The 22228-nt window shown below is 41.8% G+C and overlaps 1 protein-coding gene across 13 annotated transcripts in view; it reads right to left on the reverse strand.

The window, feature by feature from the left end:
* Positions 1-240: 240 nt before the first annotated feature.
* Positions 241-22228, reverse strand: part of Znf438 (zinc finger protein 438) — a 146573-nt gene continuing 124585 nt past the window's right edge. For all 13 annotated transcript variants that reach the window (XM_069998250.1, XM_069998239.1, XM_069998248.1 and 10 more), the window contains 2 exons: positions 3490-5335; positions 241-1019 (listed from right to left, as the gene is read on the reverse strand). In XM_069998250.1, coding sequence (XP_069854351.1) covers positions 428-1019; positions 3490-5335 — 2438 coding nt within the window. In that variant the 3' untranslated portion in view covers positions 241-427. The remainder of the gene's footprint in view (positions 1020-3489; positions 5336-22228) is intronic.

Raw genomic sequence — 22228 nt, forward strand, 5'->3', positions numbered from 1 at the left:
GAAATGGAATTTTCTCCTAAGAATTTTCATATTTGTTGATCTATATAAGCAGAAAACATACACACACACTTTTTGTGTTCTTTATGAACTCCCCCTGACACTTACTGAAAATTGTATGTAAAGAACCATCTATAATTTTCTACATTTCAGTCTCTAAATTTTTACTTTCTACTTATTCTTAAATAAAGCCTAAGATATTAAGAGTCCATACATATAATTTTAAAATGAGACTGACTGTGGTTAAAAAAAGTGCATCCAGGGCATATATTTTATTTTATAAGAAAATAAAACTATGTACAAAAATCACTTCTGTTCATTGAGGTTGATCTTAACTTATTTTCTTCTTCTAATGAAGTACCACCAGAAACCCCAAAGCTGTGCAAGAAAGGTGCTAGGAAAACTCTTTAGCCCAGTTTGCTTCAGGATATCATTTTCCAGCTTCGTGGGAAAGTTCGATCCTTCCCTGGTTAGCGAATGCACTTAAGATAGCCCACAGTCTGGAGGAATCCTCACAGTTATGGCGGTGTTCCCAGTGGAGGAGCAGATCCTCCTTCCTCTCCAGTGTCTGGGCACAGAGGAGACAGTTAAAGCCTGAATCAGACCAGAGGAGAAGGGTACGGGAGCTGGGGCAGTCAGGGGCCTGGGGCTCACTTGTTCCTGGCTGATCCACTTCGTTGTCCAGAAGTGTCTCCACACTGTCTTTCTGATGGAGGCAGAGCTGCTTTTTCAGTCTCGGAAACGCCTCTGGGGCACAGGGCTTCACCTGCTTTCTTCTCTCTGGGTGTGGTTTCCAGTCAGGAGTTGAGTGTTTAACCAGTGCTTCCTGAGCAGCTCGGCTGCCTGGCAAGATCCCCTCCTGTAGCCTGCCTTGAATTTCCTCCCCATGAACACAAAGCAGATGAAACTTGATTTCAGCAAACGACTGAGCAGTGATCTGACAACGGCCACACTTGATCTGCAATTTGACTTCTTCTGCCTGGTTGAGAAGGATGTCTTCTTCCAAGCTTGACTTGTTTTCCCTGAAAAGGCCACAAATACTGTATATGAACCCTGATGGAAAAACACAGTAACAACTTTTTCCTCTCAGCTCAGATCTTATAGATGCTTCAGGAATCGATAAGACACCAGGAGAAGTACAAGGGATGAGTACCCAGAGAAAGTCTGGGCAGGACCAGTAAACTCAGGTCATCACCCCCACCCAGGGCTCTCAGGGTACATCTGCATCTGTGCAGTTAGCACAGCAAAGTCAGGTGCTTAGCACAGGGCAGGGTCCTTAAGACCACTCTCATATATCCCATGTCCCTAGCCTTGAGCACTATGTGCTGCTTGGACATTTTACTTAAACAGCAAGGCACAGGTGGCTCATGCCTGTAATCCTAGCTATTCAGAAGGCTGAGATCTGAGCATCATGGTTCAAAGCTAGCCTGGGCAGAAAAGTCTGTGAAAGTCCTATCTCCAATTAACTACCACAAAGTCAGAAATGAAGCTATGCCTCAAGTGGTAGAGTGCCAGCCTTGAATAAAAAAGGTAAGGGACAACATTCAGGCCCTGAGTTTAAGCCCCAAGTATTGTCGCGTGTGCACATGCGCGTGTGTGTGCATACTCAAAATCTTTGTTTTCCAGAATTAGAATTTTTTAGAATCTTGCAATTTTCTGAAATGCACACACAATTTAGGAAAGTAAGAAGGGAAGGAGGATTTCTCACAGAGATGAGAAAGGGGAACAGAGATACCTATGGAAAAGGAAAAAGCTAAGGAAAGGAAAGGAAGAACTAGGATAGAGAGGTATCCTTCATTTGTACTGATTATGATGGAATAAACCGAAGCAGAAAACATTTAAAGCAACTGCAACAATAAAAAAAAAAGCAAACAAATAAGGTCCATGAATTGAAAGTGTCAGAAAGGTTGATTTTCCAACCTGATTGGTGAAAATGCCTGACTTCTTAGTTTCTTAGAAAAAAGTAGACATAGTGGTTAAACAAGTTTATACTCCCACCAACAAGTAGTATGGAGGTTACTCAAAAGACTCCATATAGAGCTCCCCTATGACCCAGCAATCCCACTTTTGGGCATTTACCCGAATGATCACAAACAAGACCATACAAAAGCTACCAGCACAAATACTTTTATTGCAGCATTATTTACCATAGCTAAGATACAGGAACCAACTCAGATGCCCCTCAGTAGATGAATGGATCAAAAAAATGTGGTACATATATACAATAGAATTCTATGCCTCCATCAGAAAGAAGGACATTGCCACATTTGTTAGGAAATGGAAAGACTTGGAAAAAATTTTATTAAGTGAAGTAAGCCAGGCCCAAAGAAACATAGGTCCCATGGTTTCCCTTATTTGCAATTACTAGTATATGTCTGGGTCAAGCAGAAAAGGTCAGCTAAGATGATGTTAGGTGAAATGAACCCCAAGATAAGGACACAAGTGGTTTTTTTCTTTCTTGCTATTGTTTCTAACATATTTATAAGGTGATTGTTTTGTTGCTTTGTATGTCCCTCCCCCACAGTATAACTCCAGTTTTCACTGTATTTGATGTTGGTATAATTTGGGGAGGGGAAGGAAAAAAAACAAATTGTTTAAATAGGGATAGAGGTGGACCTATTGCAACAATGAGATGTACAAAATGCTGTTTAAAACCGAATTTTACAACTTTGGGGGAGGGGGGAGGGATAGGGTGAGGGGTTGGTGGGGAGAGTGTAGTTGTGGAGATGGGAGGGCAGGGATGATAGAAGGGGAAAAACAGAGGAGGAGGCAACAATGCTTGATAAGAGATGTACTCATTACCTTGCTCATGTAATTATAATCCCTCTGTATGGTGTTTTCACAATAAAAAAGCTTATTAATAAAAAAATGAAATAAAAAAGTAGACACTGGTGGCCACACCAGGGGCATTTCCCAAATTCATGACTGTTCTTACGCATGCCTTCCAGCCTGCCAAATTATGTAGCTTGTTTGTTTATAATGCTAGGAAGCAAGAGCTTTCACAGGAAAAAGTCAATCTGGCCTGATGGGAAAAATAGAGCACAGAGTGATCTGGCTATCTTCGGGGACAATGTGCAAACCTCTGAAGACCTGACATGGGTCACTCATGCCATAGAACAGCTGATGCTGCTTAGTTATAAATACTGAAGACAAGAAAAACTACCTGTGAAAACTCCCTGGATCTCCTTATACTAACTTAACTGTATTTTTGCTATTTTCAGATGCAAAAATAATCTTCTCTTACCCAACTGTCCCCACCCACACCTCAAAGCAACATTTTTGCCCTGAACGGATTAGAAATGAAATATTATAACTGATCAGAAAGCAGAGAGGAATGACGTCATTCTTGACAAACCTCAGGGGAGTGGGTAGCTACCTTATACAATTTTAATCTGAGATGATGTTTGTCAAATCTTTCTGAATTTAAAATCTCACCCTCTTTCCTAAGTTTCCATGGCTTTCTTTCCCAGTTTGCACCCACTGAGCACTCACCTCTCCAGGGATCCCTCCATTCCTCGCATACTAGCATCTCTGTCTCTGTTCTTTGGCATGTCCCCTGACTGCGGGTCACTGGTGGAGGCTTCAGTGCTGATCACAACCCTGTGTACTTCTTTCAGGTGGCCAAAATAGACTCGGATGTGACCAAACACTTTTGCACAGAACTCACAGCACACCAGTTTCTTCAGACGGTTCTCACTGTGATGAAGGTTCATGTGTGTGCTCAGGCTGCCCGGATGTACATAGGCCTTGCGACAAATCCGACAACTGTAGGGCCGTCTGTTGGTGTGTGTGTTCATGTGATCTCGAAGATGCTGCTTGAACTGGAAGTGGTGGTTACAGACATGACATCTGTGCCAAGGCTTCTTAATGCCAGAAAACCCTTTTCTGAGTCCAGAGCTGGGTCTAGGGGATGGGCTGTCATTCTGCTTATAGGTGAAGTATTTAGGAGTGGGTGAACTACTTAATAAGGTGTCCTGTTGTAAGCTGCCGGGTGTTTGGGATGGTAACAGAGCTGTAGGAGAAGCCAGGGAGGTCAGAGCAGACATGACAATGACAGGTTTGGGCATAATACTACGGTACTTTCTCATAGTCCCAGGCTTTTGATCTCTAGATTCTTGAGGATCCATTTTTGCTCTTTCTTTTCCATCTCTACATTTATTAATACGGCACCTCCTCTTTTTCCCCTGAAATGCCAAAATTTCATCTGCTACCTTTCTTTTCCTTCCTCTTTTCTTTGCTGTTCCCCCATTCATTTTGGCTTTGTGGTTGAGATCTGGTTTGGTGACTGGACAAAAGTCGTTTTCACAAAGGCTCTGCTTTGACATCTGTGAAACAGGTACCTTGCTTCCCTTTTTGGTAGCTTTATGGAAGTCTCCCGTAATAGAAGATTTCTGAGCACAGTCTGTCTTATGTCCAGGCAGAGAAAAATCTGCAGCACAGGTATCTGATTCACTTTTACAAACCTCTGTTTTTATCTTGGTATAGGGCAAGACTGGTAGTTTTCCTGCAGGAACTGAAGAGACCAACTGAACTGCATTGCTAAAAATGGTGGGTAATAAATTGGTCATGGATTTCGTATCATCAGCTTGTGCTTCAAGTTGTTCACTGGCAACAGCAGGAGGTTTCTTGGCTGTTTCCTTGATTAGAAAGCTTGTTTTCCCAGAAATCTTTGAGAGGCTCTGTATGGCAGAAAGTTCCTCTGAAGTGGCCAATGATGGCATAGCAGGAGGGCTCCAATCTTGTTGGCCGCTGGCCACTGGGGATCTTGAGTCTCTGTGGCCACCACTGGTGGTCAGTGGAGCGGTGCTCATGCTGCTTGGGGTTTGGTCTAATGATGGTGCTTGTTTGAGAGGACTAGGTTTGCATGGAAATTCTAGATGGGCAGGTGGGGAAGGACACATCTGAGGACATGTCTGGGCTGGGACAGGAAATCTGCTCCATCCACTTTCAGGACAACCCAGGCTGGGTTTCTTTCTCAATCCTTTGTTATTTCTTGGAGGCTGATATCGAGGAATAGGCAGTTTGAGGTTTTCAGGCAGGGATATCCTGGGTTTCTGAACTGGCTGGGCTGAGGCAACATTTGGCAAAGCCACGAGAGAAAATGTCCCCTCCTGGCCAGCCACCTGCATCAGTGCATAGTTGTGGGTGGGCATCGCCAGGGGTTTGGAGGCCAGGGGGGACCCCAGACTCCCCTGATCAGACAGTGGAGGTGCAGGACATGGCAGTACTCTAGAGGTTAGGACTCTGGGCACAATTTTTGGTGCAATAGTCCTAAACTGACTCTTATTCTGCAAACTTTTCCCACTCTGTACTGTTCCAGAAGTGATGTTTGATTCACCTGCAATGACAATACAACAACATAAAAGTTAACTGAGAGTTCAAGTAATCTGCTTCCCAGATTCCCCAAAGATCATGATTCTTCTCTGCAGTTCCATTGCTCAGATTATAGTATGGATCATTTGCCATAAAAATGTGTTTATTTGTAACTCTATCACTAAGCACAGAGCTTCCTTCCGGAAAGACCTGGTTAGTCATCCTCTTCCTTCTCTCTTTTCCTTCTCCTTCCTTCCACTTCCGTCTTCTTCTCCTCGTGTGTGTGTGTGTGTGTGTGTGTGTGTGTGTGTGCGTGTGTGCGTGCGTGTGTGTGTGTGTGTGTGTGTGTGTGTGTGCGCGCATTGGTCCTGTACTGGAAGGGGCTGGGTGCTGTTCCAGAGCATTTTTGATCAAAGTTAACATTCTACCACTTGAACCACATCTCCACTATCACCTTTTTGGAGGTTAATTGGAGATAAGAGTCTCATGGACTTTCCTGCCTGGGCTAGGTTGGAACTGTGATTCTTAGATTTCAGCCTACAGAGTAGCTAGAATTACAAGGGCCAGCCACTGGAGCCTGGCTCTCATTCTCATATTCTGCAAATCCACTGTCTGTGTTTGCCCAATTCTGATCCATGTTCACCTCCTTTCTCCATCTCCTGAGCTCCAAAATCTCTCCTCTGTCAGTTTTTGTGGTGCATCTCATTTATTTTATATACATGCCCTGTTTTCTGGATACATTTAAGTTCTATGAGGCTGAAGCTTATGCTAAATTTGTCTTGGTATTATTCACTGTATCTCTGGTATGAAACAAATGTTTCATATATCAAAGGCACTTTTCACTCAATTTCAGGGTATGCTATTTGACCCCTTGGCAGTGCAATTTGTTTTGCACTGTGGATGAATTCCAGACTGAATGCTAGCTTTGTTGGTATTTCCCTACGTGACTTGTGAATTTCTTTTCACACCTTTCAAACTGTTTATGTGTGCTTTTGCAATTAAATCACCAGTATTCAAAAAGCTGATGTGACACCTTTAGAAATGTTGAACCAAAACAGAAAGATGCAAGTGATAAGGTACAGAAATGATATAAAAAATATAGGGATCACACAAAAATGAAACTTCTAGGATACTAACAGATAATTTTAACTGATAGGATGTTTCATTCACCCGAGATTTATTAGCCTGACAAAAGGCCAATTACTATAACCTTAAGAGAACAATTAAAGAAACATTTTGGTGTCCAGCTTCTAAGGACTGAATCATCTACTTTATTCCTTGAGGCCTCAAGGTCACTAGGTCTGGCTATAGAGACATTTCTCCTTTCTAAGTACCTCATATTAATCAAATCTCACTTCAACTCACATTTTCTCGACACCTACACTATTCTAGGAAGTGGCTACTGCAAGCTCATAATCCCTCTTCTGAAGCATGTGGGGCCCTTTCAGATAATACTAAGAAGTATACACCAAATGTTATGGAACACCCATGCCAAGAGAATCAGCAGGCATGTGTAATTAAACTTACTTACACTTCTGGAGAAAGCATGTGAGTTTTCACTGCAGTCAGACAAATGCAGATTTTTAAATTGTCTTATTTCAGTTCAGGTTTTGCTTCTCACTGAGTTTAACACCCACTTTTTGGGTAAGATTTTCTGTTTTCAGAATTTTGTAGAGTTAAGAGTTGTGTATAAAGTACAGATGAACTGTTCATTTCATGTTTATCAGAGAAATAAAGTAGCTGTCAGTCTAGCTGAAGAGAAAATTAAGAATTTAAAACTGCTGAGTGTACAGGTAACATGCCTGTAAACCCAGGAATTGGGAAGTGAGAGGTTATGAAAATGATACTTTAAAAATTACAACCAGGTGCGGAGATCTGAGGATTGTGGTTCAAAGCCAACCTAGGCAGGCCAGTTTGTGAGACTTACCTCCAACACACACACACACACACACACACACACACACACACACACACACACACACACACACACACACACACACACACAGTTTGTGAGACTTACCTCCAAACACACACACACACACACACACACACACACACACACACACACACACACACACAAGTAAAATTGTGGCTTGAGTGATGAAGTGCTAGCCCTGAGCACAAAAGCTCAAAGACAGCACCTAGGCCCTTAGTTCAAGTCCAGCACATACACAAAAAGGTATAGAGGAGAAAAAAGCAAAATGTAAAAATTCACTTTGGGAACATTATAAAGCTAGTTTTCCATGAGCTTCCTGGTAATAAATGAAGAAGAAGACAACAGATAACACCTCCTCTGGATTGCTCAGGCCATCACACTAGTCCTGTTCTAGTCAAGGTACAAGTCTCTTAACATCCTTTATTTTACCCTAAAGTCATGTTTGAATGGAAGTTGGTCAACTTATTCCTTTTATGCTGCTTATTATTTGCAGTGTGCTAATTTCGCTAAAACACAGTTCACATCTCACTTTATGCCTTACCTCTCTTTTTTTGTTAGAAGAAATAATGATGTTTAAATAGATCTTTTAAATCAGGATGGAGAGAGAGTTTTCAGGAGGCTAAAATTATTGCTAGGTTTGGCTACTTAAAGAGAAAGCTTATTAAAAATTGTATTAATTATTGCTCTTTGCATGTACACAGCAGATGGGGGCAGAGATAGGGTGAGAAGAGAACATGTTGGGTTGCTTATATTCAGTTCTGATTCCAAATTGAGCTGAAAATATTTATAGTAGGAAGAAAGAATAGAAAGGCAATTTCACTCAGTCATAAATCCTCCTGAAAAATGTGACAATAATACATCACAGTATAAACCATATTAATATGGTTTCTTATGAATGACTGTCCTTATGAATGACTGTCCACCACTCTTCATCTCAGATGAAAGGCAAGGTCCCACAATAGCCTAAAAGCCCTCACACCAGTGGTTCCTGGGGCCTCACTGACTCATTTCTTCTTGCTTCCCTCCAGCCTCAGTGATCTCTGCTAGAGGGGCACCTCCTAGGTGTCTTTGCCTCAGCTATTCCCACAGGCCTTGAGCATTCGTCCCTCCTTAAATCCCCAGGGTGTTCTGCATTACTTCCCTCAATGTTTTGTTCAACTTCCTTCTGGTGAGCTCTTCTCTTATTATTTCAAACTACACTCTCATTCTGAATTCCTGCTATGGTTTAGATGTGATTTCCCAAGGTCCACCTGTTGGGAATTTGTGGAACCTTTTTATTTTTGTTTTTGGTCAGTCATGGGGCCTGAACTCTGTGCCTGGGAGCTGTCCTTGAGCTCTTCAGCTCAAGGTTAGTGCTCTACCACTTGAGCCACAGCACCACTTCTGGTTTTTCTGGTTGCTTACTGGAGATTAAGAGTTTCACAGATTTTCCTGCCCTGGCTGGCTTTGAACCACCATCCTCAGATCTTGGCCTCCTGAGTAGCTAGGATTAGAGGCATGAGCCACCAGTGCCCAGCTAACCTGCGGAAACTTTAAGAGGAGGGATGAGGGCTGGGAAGGTGGCTCAGTGGTAGAGTGCTTGCCTTGCACCCATGAGGCCCTGGTTCGATTCCTCAGCACCACATAAGCAGAAAAAGCTGGAAGTGGCGCTGTGGCTCAAGTGGTAGAGCACTAGCCTTGAGGGACAGTACTGAGGCCCAGAGTTCAGGTCCCACGACCGACAAGAAAAAAAAAAATAAAAGAGGAGGGATGGAGGGACCCTGGTTAGCTCTTACGGGAGGGTTGTTTATAGAAGCCTTGGCCTGGCTCCATCCAGCCAATCTTTTTTGGAGACTTTCAGCCTCCAAAACTCTGAGCAAAATAAACCTTTGTTTCTTTATAAGCAGCCTTTCTTGGGTATTTCATTACAGTAATGAAAAGCAGACTAATACAACTGCCTGCTCCCATTTCCTGTTTGATCCCTCTGAACACTTGTTCCATCTGACATGTTACATCTGGGATCAGCTTTTTCTTAATGAAATGAGATTCTTGAGGGTAGGGAGTTTGTATCTTCAAGGCCCAGAAAATCATGTGGCTGGGATTAGTAAATATTTGTTGAATTTTTCAGTGATGATAAAGTGACCAATGAGGGAAATAAAGAATTTACAGATGGAGCTTAGGAAATTTTCTAACAATGAAAAAAGAAAAAGCATTTTAAATTGTCCATTAACATTTGAAAATACAAAAATTAAACAAGACATCTCTCAAATATGTACTTTCTCAATTTAGCTACATTCACTGCCAGAATAAGGGGAGAGGCTAATACTATAATTAAGACCTTAAAAACAAAGGAAGAGAGAGGTGGCCAGTCCAGTAATGATCAGGAAAGATGGCAAAAGAGAACACTCAATGATCAGGTTCAGAAGCAGAAATTGCCTTGCAAACAGACATATGTAGAGGGAAGTATAGGGGTCAGGTGGTAGGAGGAACAGCCAGATATGGACACACTGAAGCTCATTGACAATGTCACTTAGAAGCACAGAAGCATCAGACAGTGTCAAGGTTACCAAATTCTCTAAAGACCAAAACTGGAAAAGGACTATTTTTACTCTTTTATGACCAAGTATAAGAAAGCAACTTGATAGTTACAATTTTCAGAAACTAGGTATATTTTACAGAGCCAGACCAAAAGGACTGAATGGATCATGACATGTTTAGGTGAGTGTGCTTCAACTGATCTTTGAAACTCTGTGTTATGGTGGGAATAAAATCACGCAGAACAATGATATTCAAAGGAAAAGGAGGCCAACCATAGTTAAGTACAAAGAACACTGCCCATTCCCAAGGGTAACTACCTCTGCCCCATCAGGGAGAACCTGATCACCAGCATAAGTCCACTGAACAGCCTGCCTGCCTGGACAGAGGCCTGGAGGACAGGTAGTACCACAGGATAGAGTCACTTCTCTTCGAGATCCCTAATGTGGATGCTGGGGTAGAAAGACATATCAGTTGCCTATTGATCAACAATCACAAACTGAACTTAATTTGTGGGTGAAGGTAAAGCCTTGTGTGTAATTGTCTGGTCTATCTGGAGGAACCCATAAAGCAAGATTCTCCAGGTTGAGTCCTATTTCTCAGCATCATTAAGTATAAGAATGAAACAGGTAAATTAGAAGAAATGCAAGGCAGGAAAAAGAGAGCAAGGCCACAAAAATGGAAGAAAACCCCACAAACCTTAGAAATGACTTAAATATCTAATCAAAAGGTTACCAATGAAATAACCATCCAATTACATAACGTAACAGCAAGAAAAGAATGAATTAGCCTGGAGCTGGTGGCTCATGCCTGTAATCCTAGCTATGCAAGAGGCTGAGACCTAAGGATCACAGTTTGAAGTCAGGCTGGGCAGGAAAGTTTGTGAGATTCTTATCTACAGTTAACTACCACAAAAAAACCTGGAAGGGGAGTTGTAGCTCAAATGGTAAGGCACAAGCCTTAAGCAAAATAAAAGAGCTCAAGGACAGGGCCCAGGCCCTGAGTTGAAGCACTAGGACCAACATAGAGAAAGAAAGACAGAGGGAGAGAAGGACAGGAGGAAGGGAGAGGGGTGGGGGGAGGGAAGGGGGGAAGGGAGGGAGGGAGGGAGGGAGAGAGAGAGAGAGAGAGAGAGAGAGAGAGAGAGAGAGAGAGAGAGAGAGAGAGAGAGAGAGAGAGAGAATAAACTAGATTGATATCCTCCAATATGTCAGCTTTATAGTATGCTATCACTTGGATCAAAAGCTGGGTGGTGGTGTGCATAAATATATTCCTGTATAGGTGCATTTCTTAAGGAAACAAAGCAGCTATTAGTGGAGGCTGCTGTGGGCTGGGGGTGGGGGTCATGTCTTCCTCTGTGCTTGGCTCATGGAGGGTTTTCAACATGTATCTGTTGAATCAATTTCTAAAAGTGGTGCCCTTTTAGGATTTTCATGGTTGACTATATAGATATACACAGTTAAAAGGGCTTATGTCTTTTATTTTTCCTGACAATTTAATGGCAAGAATTGCTACTAACCAGGGTAGTAATCTAGTTAGCTGACAGGCGGTGCATGGCTACCTTCTGAAGTCAAGTGCTGCTGGGAAGTATGGAGCTCATTACCTCCTAAGGACAAGTGGAGTCCTGAGAATTGTTCTGCCAAACATTTGGCTCTTTTAGATAAAAGAAGGTAATTTTCAATAAAGTTCAGTTATGCTACAATAACCACAGCTTTTTTTAAAAAATTAATTTGAACAATAGGAGTCCTTAGAAAAGATTAAAATATCAGTACATCTTTTTAAATTCTCAAATAGCAAGGAAGTATGAGCATGGGAAGTCTTTCTAGGCACTGCAGCTGTAACAGTGGTTTATTCCTCTCCACATTTACAAGACCTTTCACAGATGGTGTGATCTGAAACCTCTCACCTGCACCTACTAAATTACATATCTTCCAGAGGTGTGCAGTAAATAATGAGGAGAAATTTCCACTGACATTCATAATTTCTGGAAATCCTAAGAAATTACCCATAACAGTTAAAGACACTCACAGCACTCTTGGGTGCTACACATGGACTTTTATTAACTGAAAACATAAAAGGCTCACTCAATAAAATTAATTTTGCACAATTATCCAAGGAAAATACTTACTATTAGGATCTTAAATGTGGGATGTTTTTAATATCATAAGCATATTAAAGTGACTATTTTGAAAAGTGACATTTGCAGTTAGTGAGACATTGTTCTAACTGGAATAAAGGGGAACTGGTTAGTGCTGAGTACTTACTATGGTCTAGAATCTACCACAGGCCTTTTCATTGACCTCTCACCCAAATTCTGCAAGGAAGTATTTTTGTTCTCCCTTTTAGCAATTCAAATGAGGCTTGAGGAAAGTAAGTAAGAAAGTGAGTAAGCACAACCATTTAAAGTAATGATGTTCTTCGTTTTCTTGTCAAGGGAGAAACATTATAAAACTGTCATAAATAATTGCATGCTGCAATGTAATTTCTGATTAAAAAATTTTTTTTGACTGGAACTGGGGCTTGAATTCAGGGCCTGGGCACCATTCCTTGGCTTGTTTTGCTCAAGGCTGGTGATCTACCACTTGAACCACAGTTCCAGTTTTTTGGTGATTAGCTGGAGAGAAAAGTCTCATGTGTTTTCCTGCCCAGGCTTGCTTTGAACCATAAGTCTTAGATCTCAGCTTCATGCATAGCTAGGATTACAGGAGTGAGTCATAGGCATCCAGCTAATTTCTGAATTTTAAGGAGAAAAAAAAATTGAAATAGAAATGGCTTGTCGTATCTAAAAAAAAAAATACCATTAAGGGATCTTTCTTTCAAAAACTCCAGCTAGTAGAATGAACTGGAAAATTAAATGAAAGTAAAAGCTGAATTTTATAGTTGAATGTGTCACTTACCACCCTGAGGATGCTGATGAATCTAAAGGCTGCCTGGCAACATTCGTTTGGAGATGTGCCACAGGTGTCTTTCCAGCCTCTAGTACCACATGACTAGCTCGGATGGACACCTGGACACATGGCCCTTCTACATGTAGGCAGCAGGGAGGAAAGAATGAGGGCTCAAGAGCACTAGGTGCCAATGCCTATCCAGTTTTATCAAACTGTTCACTGCACAACTGGTGTAATTAAAAGACAAGTGCATGGGGCAATTATGTAGACAGCTGGACACAACTCACTTCCTGATTTCCATTGGCAGAACGAAGGCTCACTTTGTTGCTTCTAAACAAAGTTGTCCCCTCTTGGTTTGGGCAAAGTTCCATTATTCCCTCTCCTGGGGCCACAGGTCCACTGCTAAAATGTGAGGGAGTAGGCAGAGAGAGAGAGAGAGAGAGAGAGAGAGAGAGAAAGAGAGAGAGAGAGAGAGAGAGAGAGAGAGAGAGAGAGAGAGAGAGAGAGAGGGAGGGAGGGAGAGAGGGAGAGAGAGAGAGAGAGAGAGAGAGAGAGGCCCTGCTCTTGAAATGGGCCCCTGGGATCCAGGTTCAGAACAAAGTGAAGCCAAATCAAGCAGTAAAGAGCCAATATTTTAAGGTACTGTTTAGGTTTTAATTTTATTAAACTGAAAAACCCTATTTTCAATTTTATTTTATTTGCTGGAATTCTTGTTTAACCTCTCACTTGGTTTTCAAATAATAAATTCCAGTTGGGGTTCAAATTGTTTCCCAAGATGGGTCTCTGGTTAAAATAAATATGGCATATCCCTAGAGAAGTCTTGGATAAAAGAAATGTCTCATAACACAAGGGACCTTAAGTTAATTTTGTCCAAAACACTATAAACACATTTAGCCCTTGCCTACCCTCTTGCTTCGCTGCCTTCCAGAGCTGCAGCCACAGGCTGAGGCAGGAAGAATTTATTGAGTACTGGCTGTGTAGCACAGGCTGTTAAAACGTGCTGGCAACAGGAACAGCGTCCTTTTGTTTGAAAAGAACTCATTCCTAGTTCTCAGATGTGCACTGTAGGACCTGCGGGACTCCTATCTTGGGCCCAAATTTCAGGAAATTTGAAGCAATTCAAAGTAAGCAAGCCCATTTCCAATTGGAAATCATGTGTCTTGTTTTGTCCACTCTCCTTGGCACCTGGTCTGCTCTGCTGAACTCTGTGCTTAGCTGACTCTCTCCCCTGCCTTAATCACATCCTAATCACGAAGCACTGTCCACTTCCCACAGGCCTTTGAGAGCTGGCTTGCCCAACAATGAGATCACTGCACCATTAGCCAGAAAGGGAATTCTCATGTTCTGAGCAGCTGAGTTTCTTTGTCAATACCATTTCTTAAGCAGTAAGTACCATATTAGGTGTCAGGTATTGTTCAAAATACTTTCTGTGCATCATTTTATCCCAAATAAGCAGCGTAAGGCCTTACTGTTAAATCTATTTTACAGATACAGAGTTCTAGGCTGGGAGGCAAAGGTACTGGAACCTAGGTCAGGCCCTCTGACTCCATAGGCCCTTTCCACCCCTCTCACAGCTCATGAGTATTGAGTCACAGCCCCAAGGAGGGATTAGGGTCTGATAGTTGTGGTTTCAGTGCCTGTCTCTGTCATGTACTTGTGACCTTAGCAAGTCATTCTCTGTGCCTGCATGCTGTCACCTACAAAATGGGCCACAGGATCTGGCTATAAAGGTCACATCAGAATTAGATGAGAAAAATATGCACAAAGGTGCCAGATACATGCTCAATGCACATTATGAAATCTGACATTTATTTTCAGTGGATTTAAAAAAAGGACACAGAACTTGAATGCTCATGGTATGGATGAGAATCTTTAAACCTATGTTTTTCTTCTGTCTTTCTTTCTTTCGTGTGTGTGTGTGTGTGTGTGTGTGTGTGTGTGAGAGAGAGAGAGAGAGAGAGAGAGAGAGAGAGAGAGAGAGAGAGAGAGAGAGAGAGAGAGAGAAAGAGAGAGAGAAAGAGAGAGAGAGAGATAAATGCAAGAAAGGGAGAAGAAATGGCTGCTACTTGTTACTAATGATCGCAGTCTTTGGCAGAGGTCAGCCATGCCCACCATCTTATCCAACCTGTCAGGATCTCTCAACTGCAGGCCTGGGTGGCAGATGACTAAGTGTTAATTAGATGAGCCCTGCAGTGAGAATAGGAGTTACCATTTCTGCATTTTAAAGCTGTGTTTTGTGGGGACTCTTAACTTTTATTTACATACAACAGAGGTGCCAATCTTTGCAGAGACAGAGAGGAGAGAGAGACAGAGAAGAGAGAGAGAGCCAGAAAGAGAGAGACAGAGAGACAGATAGAGAGAGAGAGAAAGGGGGGAAGGAAGCCAAGTATCAGGGACCCTGTGAGAGAAGGTATGTAGGGTGGGGTTGGGACACTGGTTTTATCTCTGGAGGACTGAGGGCACAAGAACTTATGATTTCTCAATTCAGGAATTCAGGAGTGGGAACACTTGGGCTGCTACAGTGGGTAGAGGCAGGGCAACTTAAGGGTTTATTATTATTTTTTTGATTTTTTTTTGTTTTGTTTTTGGTGCTCCTACTAAGGCTTGAACTGGAGCTTGGGTGCTGTCCTTGAGTTTTATTTTTTGCTCAAGGCTAGAGGCTCTATCAATTGAACTACAGCTTCTCTTCCAGCTTTGATAATTAGTTCCTGCTCTGCTTACAGGCATGAGCCACTAGAGCCCGGTACAACCTGAGTTTTGAAAGTACTTCCTTGTACATTTAGCATTTCACTGAACAAATCATTAAGTTTACAGAGGTGAAGTTAGCTTAAGTACAGAAAAAAAAAAGTTGGGCAACAGAAAGAGAGCTATAGTCCATAAAAGTGAATAAATGAGATATGTAAATGTATTATGAAACAAGAAGAAACAAGCAGCTTTTGTTGAAGAATTTAAAAGGCAATTACCTTAAATATTAGTGGCAATAAAAGAAAAAACCATAATGTGGCTTGTTAAATTAAGTAACTAATTATTCTTTGGGGGCATATAATTAGAGTCCCAATGAAAAGTAAATTTAAAAAGCTTTATATTTAATTATATATTTTGATAATTCTGTTTTAATGAATTTTTCCATCATCTTAATTATTATTATTATTATTATTTTGGGTCTGGCCGTGGGGTCTGAACTCCGGGCCTGGGCGCTGTCCCTCAGCTCTTCAGCTCAAGGCTAGCGCTCTACCACTTGAGCCACAGCGCCACTTCCGGCTTTTTTCTTTTTGCTTATGTGGTGCTGAGGAATCGAACCCAGGGCCTCTGGCATGCAAGGCAAGCGCTCTACCACTGAGCCACCTTCCCAGCCCCAATCGTCTTAATTATTAAAGCTCTTTTTAGTAGTTTTTATTTCTAGGAGAATTTGTTTTTGATTTCTAGTGCTTCAAATGGAAAACTGTTGAAAACCATACAAAACACTTTTTTAACTTGTTTATCTTTTTGGCAAAGATAGTAGCATGCACAAAGTTTTGTTCATCATTATACAACAGTCAAGTCAGTATCTTTCCCCAAATGTAAAAATGACACATAGCATAAAAACTTAACAAAGTGCTAGTGACTCTCCCAAGACACTAAGCAAGACAGACTTCTGAAATGTTTTTACTCCATTCTCTTAATATTCTTTTTGTTGTTATATTACTAGGATTGTTAATATGCATTTGAACTCCCACTGAAATTTAGAGCTTACTCATAACTTTAACATGACAAAGGCATCTGACATTTTAATTCAGATGACAAATACCTGTGCATGTTGCCTTCCCAGCAGATTCCGACATTTGCTGAGTCAGTTGTTTCTCCCCAGGACTATTGGAAACATCTGCAAAAGAGCTTTCAAGAAGCATCCACCTGTCTCATGAAACCAGAAACGTCCTACCAGCCAATGAAAATAGCGCCCTTCATTTTTAATCTTATATTTCAACTGCAGTTGCCTAGCTCAGTATCTGGGATGACTCACAAGATTGACAGCTGGTAAAGAACATCTTTTCCTTAGTGAGACAGACAGATAAGGTTTCAGCACTGCAATACACATTCAGTTAGAACAATTCAACGAGACACGCAGATGGAAGTTCCTTACTGTTGGACACTACATTATTATTAATGAACTAAAAGCATTAAAAACCCCACAAAACGTCAACACAGTCCACGTGTTATTACTAAAAGCAATGGACAAGACCCCAAAGATTATTTTTATGTCATCATTTTAAAAGGGCTACACATACACACACACACACACACACACACACACACACACACACACACACACACACACACACACACACACACACACACATACACACACACACACACACACACACTTCAGTGGTAGAGTCTGGCATGTGCCAGAATCAATCCCTAGTATGGAAAAAATGTCATTCCATTGGTACAGATGCTTGATCTTCACTCCTGAGTTGCCCTCACTCACAGTAATTTTACATTTTTACATGCAAGCCTTTCTATAACTATACCTGGGCTTTTTTTTTTTTTTTTTGGGTCCGGTTGTGGGGCCTGAACTCTGGGCCTGGGCGCTGTCCCTCAGTTCTTCAGCTCAAGGCTAGCACTCTACCACTTGAGCCACAGCGCCACTTTCGGCTTTTTTCTTTTTGCTTATGTGGTGCTGAGGAATCGAACCCAGGGCCTCAGGCATGAAAGGTAAGTGCTCTACCACTGAGCCACCTTCCCAGCCCCTATATCTCAGCTTTTAAGGCAACATTTCATTCAAAACACTCAAAACACACAAAGTTGGACAGGCATGAGCCTGTAGCAGTCAAGTATGTCCATGTGGCTACAAGTCAAATATTACCAGATATTTTTCTCATTGATTACCATTCCCTAACACTATGTATGGATGGTGACTTCTGACACACCTTTCTTTAACATGAACAATCTACTGCAACCCTAATACTTTTTAGCAAAGTAAAGAAGCAAGTGAAAGTAACAGGCACCGACTAGTACCTCACTTCCTTTGGAGTAGCTGACCAGGCTCTCAGATGCAAATTCTGAGGTACAGTGAATATAAATCAGCTCGTGACCTGAGCTCTCATCAAGGTAATCTTATTAAGGTTTAAAAGCTTTATTGACCAATTTGAATTTTTTTCCTTTGAATTCTGCTGGCTTCTCCTTCATCAATATTCTTCATTCTCCTTTGATGACAACTACAAAACCTAGTTGAAAGGAGTATGTCTCATCTGACTGTGGAAATATGTAAGAGTTCACTCTCCATTTACCAGGAGGGTTGGAATGAGTGCTCAGAGTGCCAGTTCTGTCCCAGCCCTGTGGCTATGTGACTATGCCTGTCTGTGTGTACGCTTAGGTAGATGTACTGGCTGCAGAACTAGTTTCATGGCTGCTCAGGCTAAGTTCAACCCACTGCTGTCTTCTTCCTACAGAGTTTTTCTCCAATTGGCCCCCACCTGTGTTCTCCACTCTCGCTGCCTGCTGACTAGTGCTGAAGAAATCCACTCACCGTAAGCCCTTGACAATGTTGCCAAGAGTAAATTTTTAAAAAATTAAAAAAAATTTTTGTCTTGGGGCTGGGAAGGTGGCTCAGTGGTAGAGCGCTTGCCTTGCATGCCTGAGGCCCTGGGTTCGATTCCTCAGCACCACATAAAGAAAAAAGCCGGAAGTGGCACTGTGGCTCAAGTGGAAGAGCGTCAGCCTTGAGCTGAAGAGCTGAGGGACAGCGCCCAGGCCCAGAGTTCAGGCCCCATGACCGGATCCAAAAAAAAAAAAAAAAATGTTTGTCTTGAAAATTCTTCTCCAATCCCATGGCACCATCCATTCACTTTCATCCCCAGATGTCTTTCAGTGAGGGCTCACCCAGGCTCCTTCCATTGTTCTAAAGCATACTCAACTGTCTCCACACCTACCACCATTGCCTCCTTTGCCAGCAGCTTTCATCATTGCCTGGGGCAGGGGAGGTCATTATATGGGACTCACTGTCCCTTCTTTCTACTTCTAAACTTCCCTTCTAGTTTTTTATTGTTGTTATAAAGGTGATGTACAGAGGGGTTCCAGTTACATAAGTCAGATAATGAGTACATTTTTTCCCCTACTTTTTTGTTTGTTTGTTTCATTATACCATGTACATAATGCTCTCTTGTGATGGAGAAAGGAAGATGAGGTACTAGCTATCACTCTAAATATATGATCAACTGCTTCACCTTTTGAAACAATAAAAGCATATACATATCTTAGAATAAAGAGATGGAGGATTCCTTTTTGTGCTTGTGCTGGCACTGGGGCTTGAATTCAGGCAATCATGTCTTTACTTAGCTTTACTGCCAAGTGGCAGATGTTCTACCACATAAGTCACATCTCCACCTCTGGCTTCAGAGACTCTGCCTGGGCTGGCCTGGAACTAGGATCCTCAGACCTTAGCCTCCTGAGAGGATTGGGTTCTTAACCCTTTTGCACCCCACTCTCTTCTCCAGTCTCTTTGCACTCTCTTCTCCAGCTTTCAGGGGACCCCTTCCTGGCAATCTTGTCTAAGACTTGCTACTCAACCCTACTTACTGCTTTCTTCTGTCCTTTGAGGCACTGATGTGTACAATGGTATTCTATTATCTGTCTCTTCCCAGGAGGCAGGGTCTAGCTTTATTCACTACCAGGACCTCAGTCCCTAGACCAGTGTCTGCCACTCACAGAATATCATATTTATTTAGTAAATGCAAACACAAAAATATAAATATATAATAATAATCTTGGGCCCAAATTTTGATACTTCAGTACCAGTCTATGGATGTGGAAACTGCATGTTTGTTGTAGGGTCATGAAACTGCAAAGAGCTGGATCTGAACCCTGATCTTTGCAGTGCAAAGGCTGTTTGTTCTTCTATTTCAAACAAACTGTTTTACAATTTATCCACTTGTAGGGTCAGTGTCTTCCAGTGGCTGGTGAATACCCCATAATCCACCCCAGTGTTGAGAAAACAAAGACCTTTTTACCAATTAAGAGTGTCTTGTTAGGGGATGATGAATGGCCTGTTTTACTAGAAATCTACACTACAGTGGCTGGATGGGTGGCAAGTTGAATTTACAAAATAGTTGTAGCACCCTAACCCATTAGGCTCATACAGAATATAATTTTTGGGGGGGGGGTCTGGTCGTGGGGCCTCAACTCTGGGCCTGGGCGCTGTCCCTCAGCTCTTCAGCTCAAGGCTAGCACTCTACCACTTGAGCCACAGCACCACTTCCGGCTTTTTTTTTTCTTTTTGCTTATGTGGTGCTGAGGAATTGAACCCAGGGCCTCATGCATCCAAGGCAAGCGCTCTACCACTAAGCCACCTTCCCAGCCTCAGAATATAAATTTTTAAAGTAAAAAATTTACAATAAATTCTATGACACTTGTAAATCGTTTTCTTGGTACTACTAGAGTTTGAACTTAGGACTTTGCACTTGCTAGGCCTACAAAGTTTGTTTAATACTTAAGCCATGCCTCTAGCATCATGATACTGTTAAGCTCTGACAAAGTAGGGTTTTTGTTGTTGTTGTTTTTGTTTGTTTTGAGCAGTTTTGTTTTGAACTCAGGGCCTGGGCACTGTCCCTGGGCTCTGTGACTGAAGGCTAGTGCTCCATTACTGAGATATAGGGCCACTTCTGGTTTTCTGATGGTTAACTGGAGATGAATCTCACAGCCTTTCCTATCCAGGCTGGCTTTGAACAGTGATCCTCAGATCTGTCTCTTGAGTAGCTAGGATTACAGGCATGAGCCACCAGTGCCCTAAGTAGGTTTTTGTTTCTGTTTTTTTTTTTATGAGCAAACATTAAAGGAAAAATATTTATGATTTAAAAAGTAATAGAAAGAGACTAGGAAAGTGGCTTAGTGGTAGAGTGCTTGCCTAACATGTATGTAGCCCTGGGTTTGATTCCTCAGTTCCACATAAACAGAAAAAGGCAGAAGTAGTGCTGTGACTCAAGTGGTAGAGTTCTAGTCTTGAGCAAAAGAAGTTCAGGGACAGTGCCCAGACCCTGAGTTCAAGCTCCAGGACTAGCAAAAACATGAAACAAAACAAAAAGTAATAGAAAGGGAGGGGCAATTTTGTAATTTCAAGATTCCTACTTTAAAAACTGAGGTCACTGAAGAACATTAGGACTGGAAGAAACAGTGTAAGAATGCTCAAAGAATTTTGGGTGCTGGGAGCCGGTGGCTCACACTTATTACCCTAGCTACTCAGGAGGCTGAGATCTAAGGATTGTGGTTCAAAGCCAGCCCAAGCAGGAAAGTCCAAGAGACTCTTACTCCAATTAACCACCAGAAAAAAAAATGAAAGTGGCAATGTGGCTCAAGTGATAGAGTGCTCTCCTTGAGCTGAAGAGCTCAGGGCCAGCACTTAGGCCCAGAGTTCAAGCTCCACAAGCGATAAAAAAAGAAAAAAGAAAAAGAAAAAGAAAAAAGAATTTTGGGGTTCCACTTACACATGGCAAGTCTTAACTCTTTCTGTGAACTTGATAAAACACCAAGACTCTGACGTACGGTCTGATCTTGGGAATTTGGTATGCATGGATGAGTGTGTGTGTGTGTGTGTGTGTGTGTGTGTGTGTGTGTGTGTGTGTGTGAGAGAGTGTGTGTGTGTGTGTGTGTGTGTATGTGTATGTGTATGTGTAGGGTGGTGGTTCTCTGAGACAAAAAAGATAAACTGCATATAAGATGGTAAGCAGAGGTCAAGAACAAACCTGGATACAACAGTAATCCTTAATCTTTATTGGCTTTGACTTCTGTCTCTAGCAGCAGAAGATTAGAGTAGATCAGGGTTTTCTGAAGTAAGGTCAATGGAAATTGGGGAACACTCTATTTTTATACCAACACTGAACTGCCATTTGACTTTGCCACTGTGTTAACATCTGGGCTATTGCATGCCAGGGTAAAAGAGATACTGAGTAAGACTGTTCATCACCCCAGCATGAATTGAGGTAATAACTACCACAGCTTCAGAATCCAAGCAGTCAAACTTGTCACTGTCACATGCTCACAGCAGAACTACAACAAAGCAGCACAAACTTTTTGTCACGTTAAATTTTGATCCTTGTCTTTTCACTATTCTGGGACAAAACATTTCACACAGCACACTTCAGCTATTCGTGTGGGTGCCTTGAAGAAAAGCATGCTCTTTAATTATAAAGCTGTGCTAGCTGTTTTCTTTCTCTCTGAAATAGTAGTTTGATTTTTAAAGAAGATCTGAAAGACACACGTTGAAATAGAACATGTTGAAAAGAACCTAGTCATATTTAGGTATCTGGCAGACACTTTCACAAGTGAATGAGTGGAGGTTTCATTATAAGAAAACAACTTCAGGCCATATTTGTTGTCAATGGTAAAAATCAACTTGCAAGAGGCAACTGGGATATCAGAAAACTTGAACTCACTACCAGAAACTTGAAGCTTCTGAATATAGATGCCCTTTGATCTATAATGAGGTCATGTCTGGAGAAACCCATTTTAAATTGAAAATATCATAGTAGAAAATGCATTTGGTCCACCTAACCTACCAAATATTGTAACGTGGCGGCAGCACACAAGTGGTCATTGTGGTTTCATG

The sequence above is a fragment of the Dipodomys merriami genome, unplaced genomic scaffold (assembly GCF_024711535.1).
Source record: "Dipodomys merriami isolate MVZ:Mamm:240054 unplaced genomic scaffold, mDipMer1.0.p SCAF_51, whole genome shotgun sequence".
In the NCBI taxonomy this organism is placed as follows: domain Eukaryota; kingdom Metazoa; phylum Chordata; class Mammalia; order Rodentia; family Heteromyidae; genus Dipodomys; species Dipodomys merriami.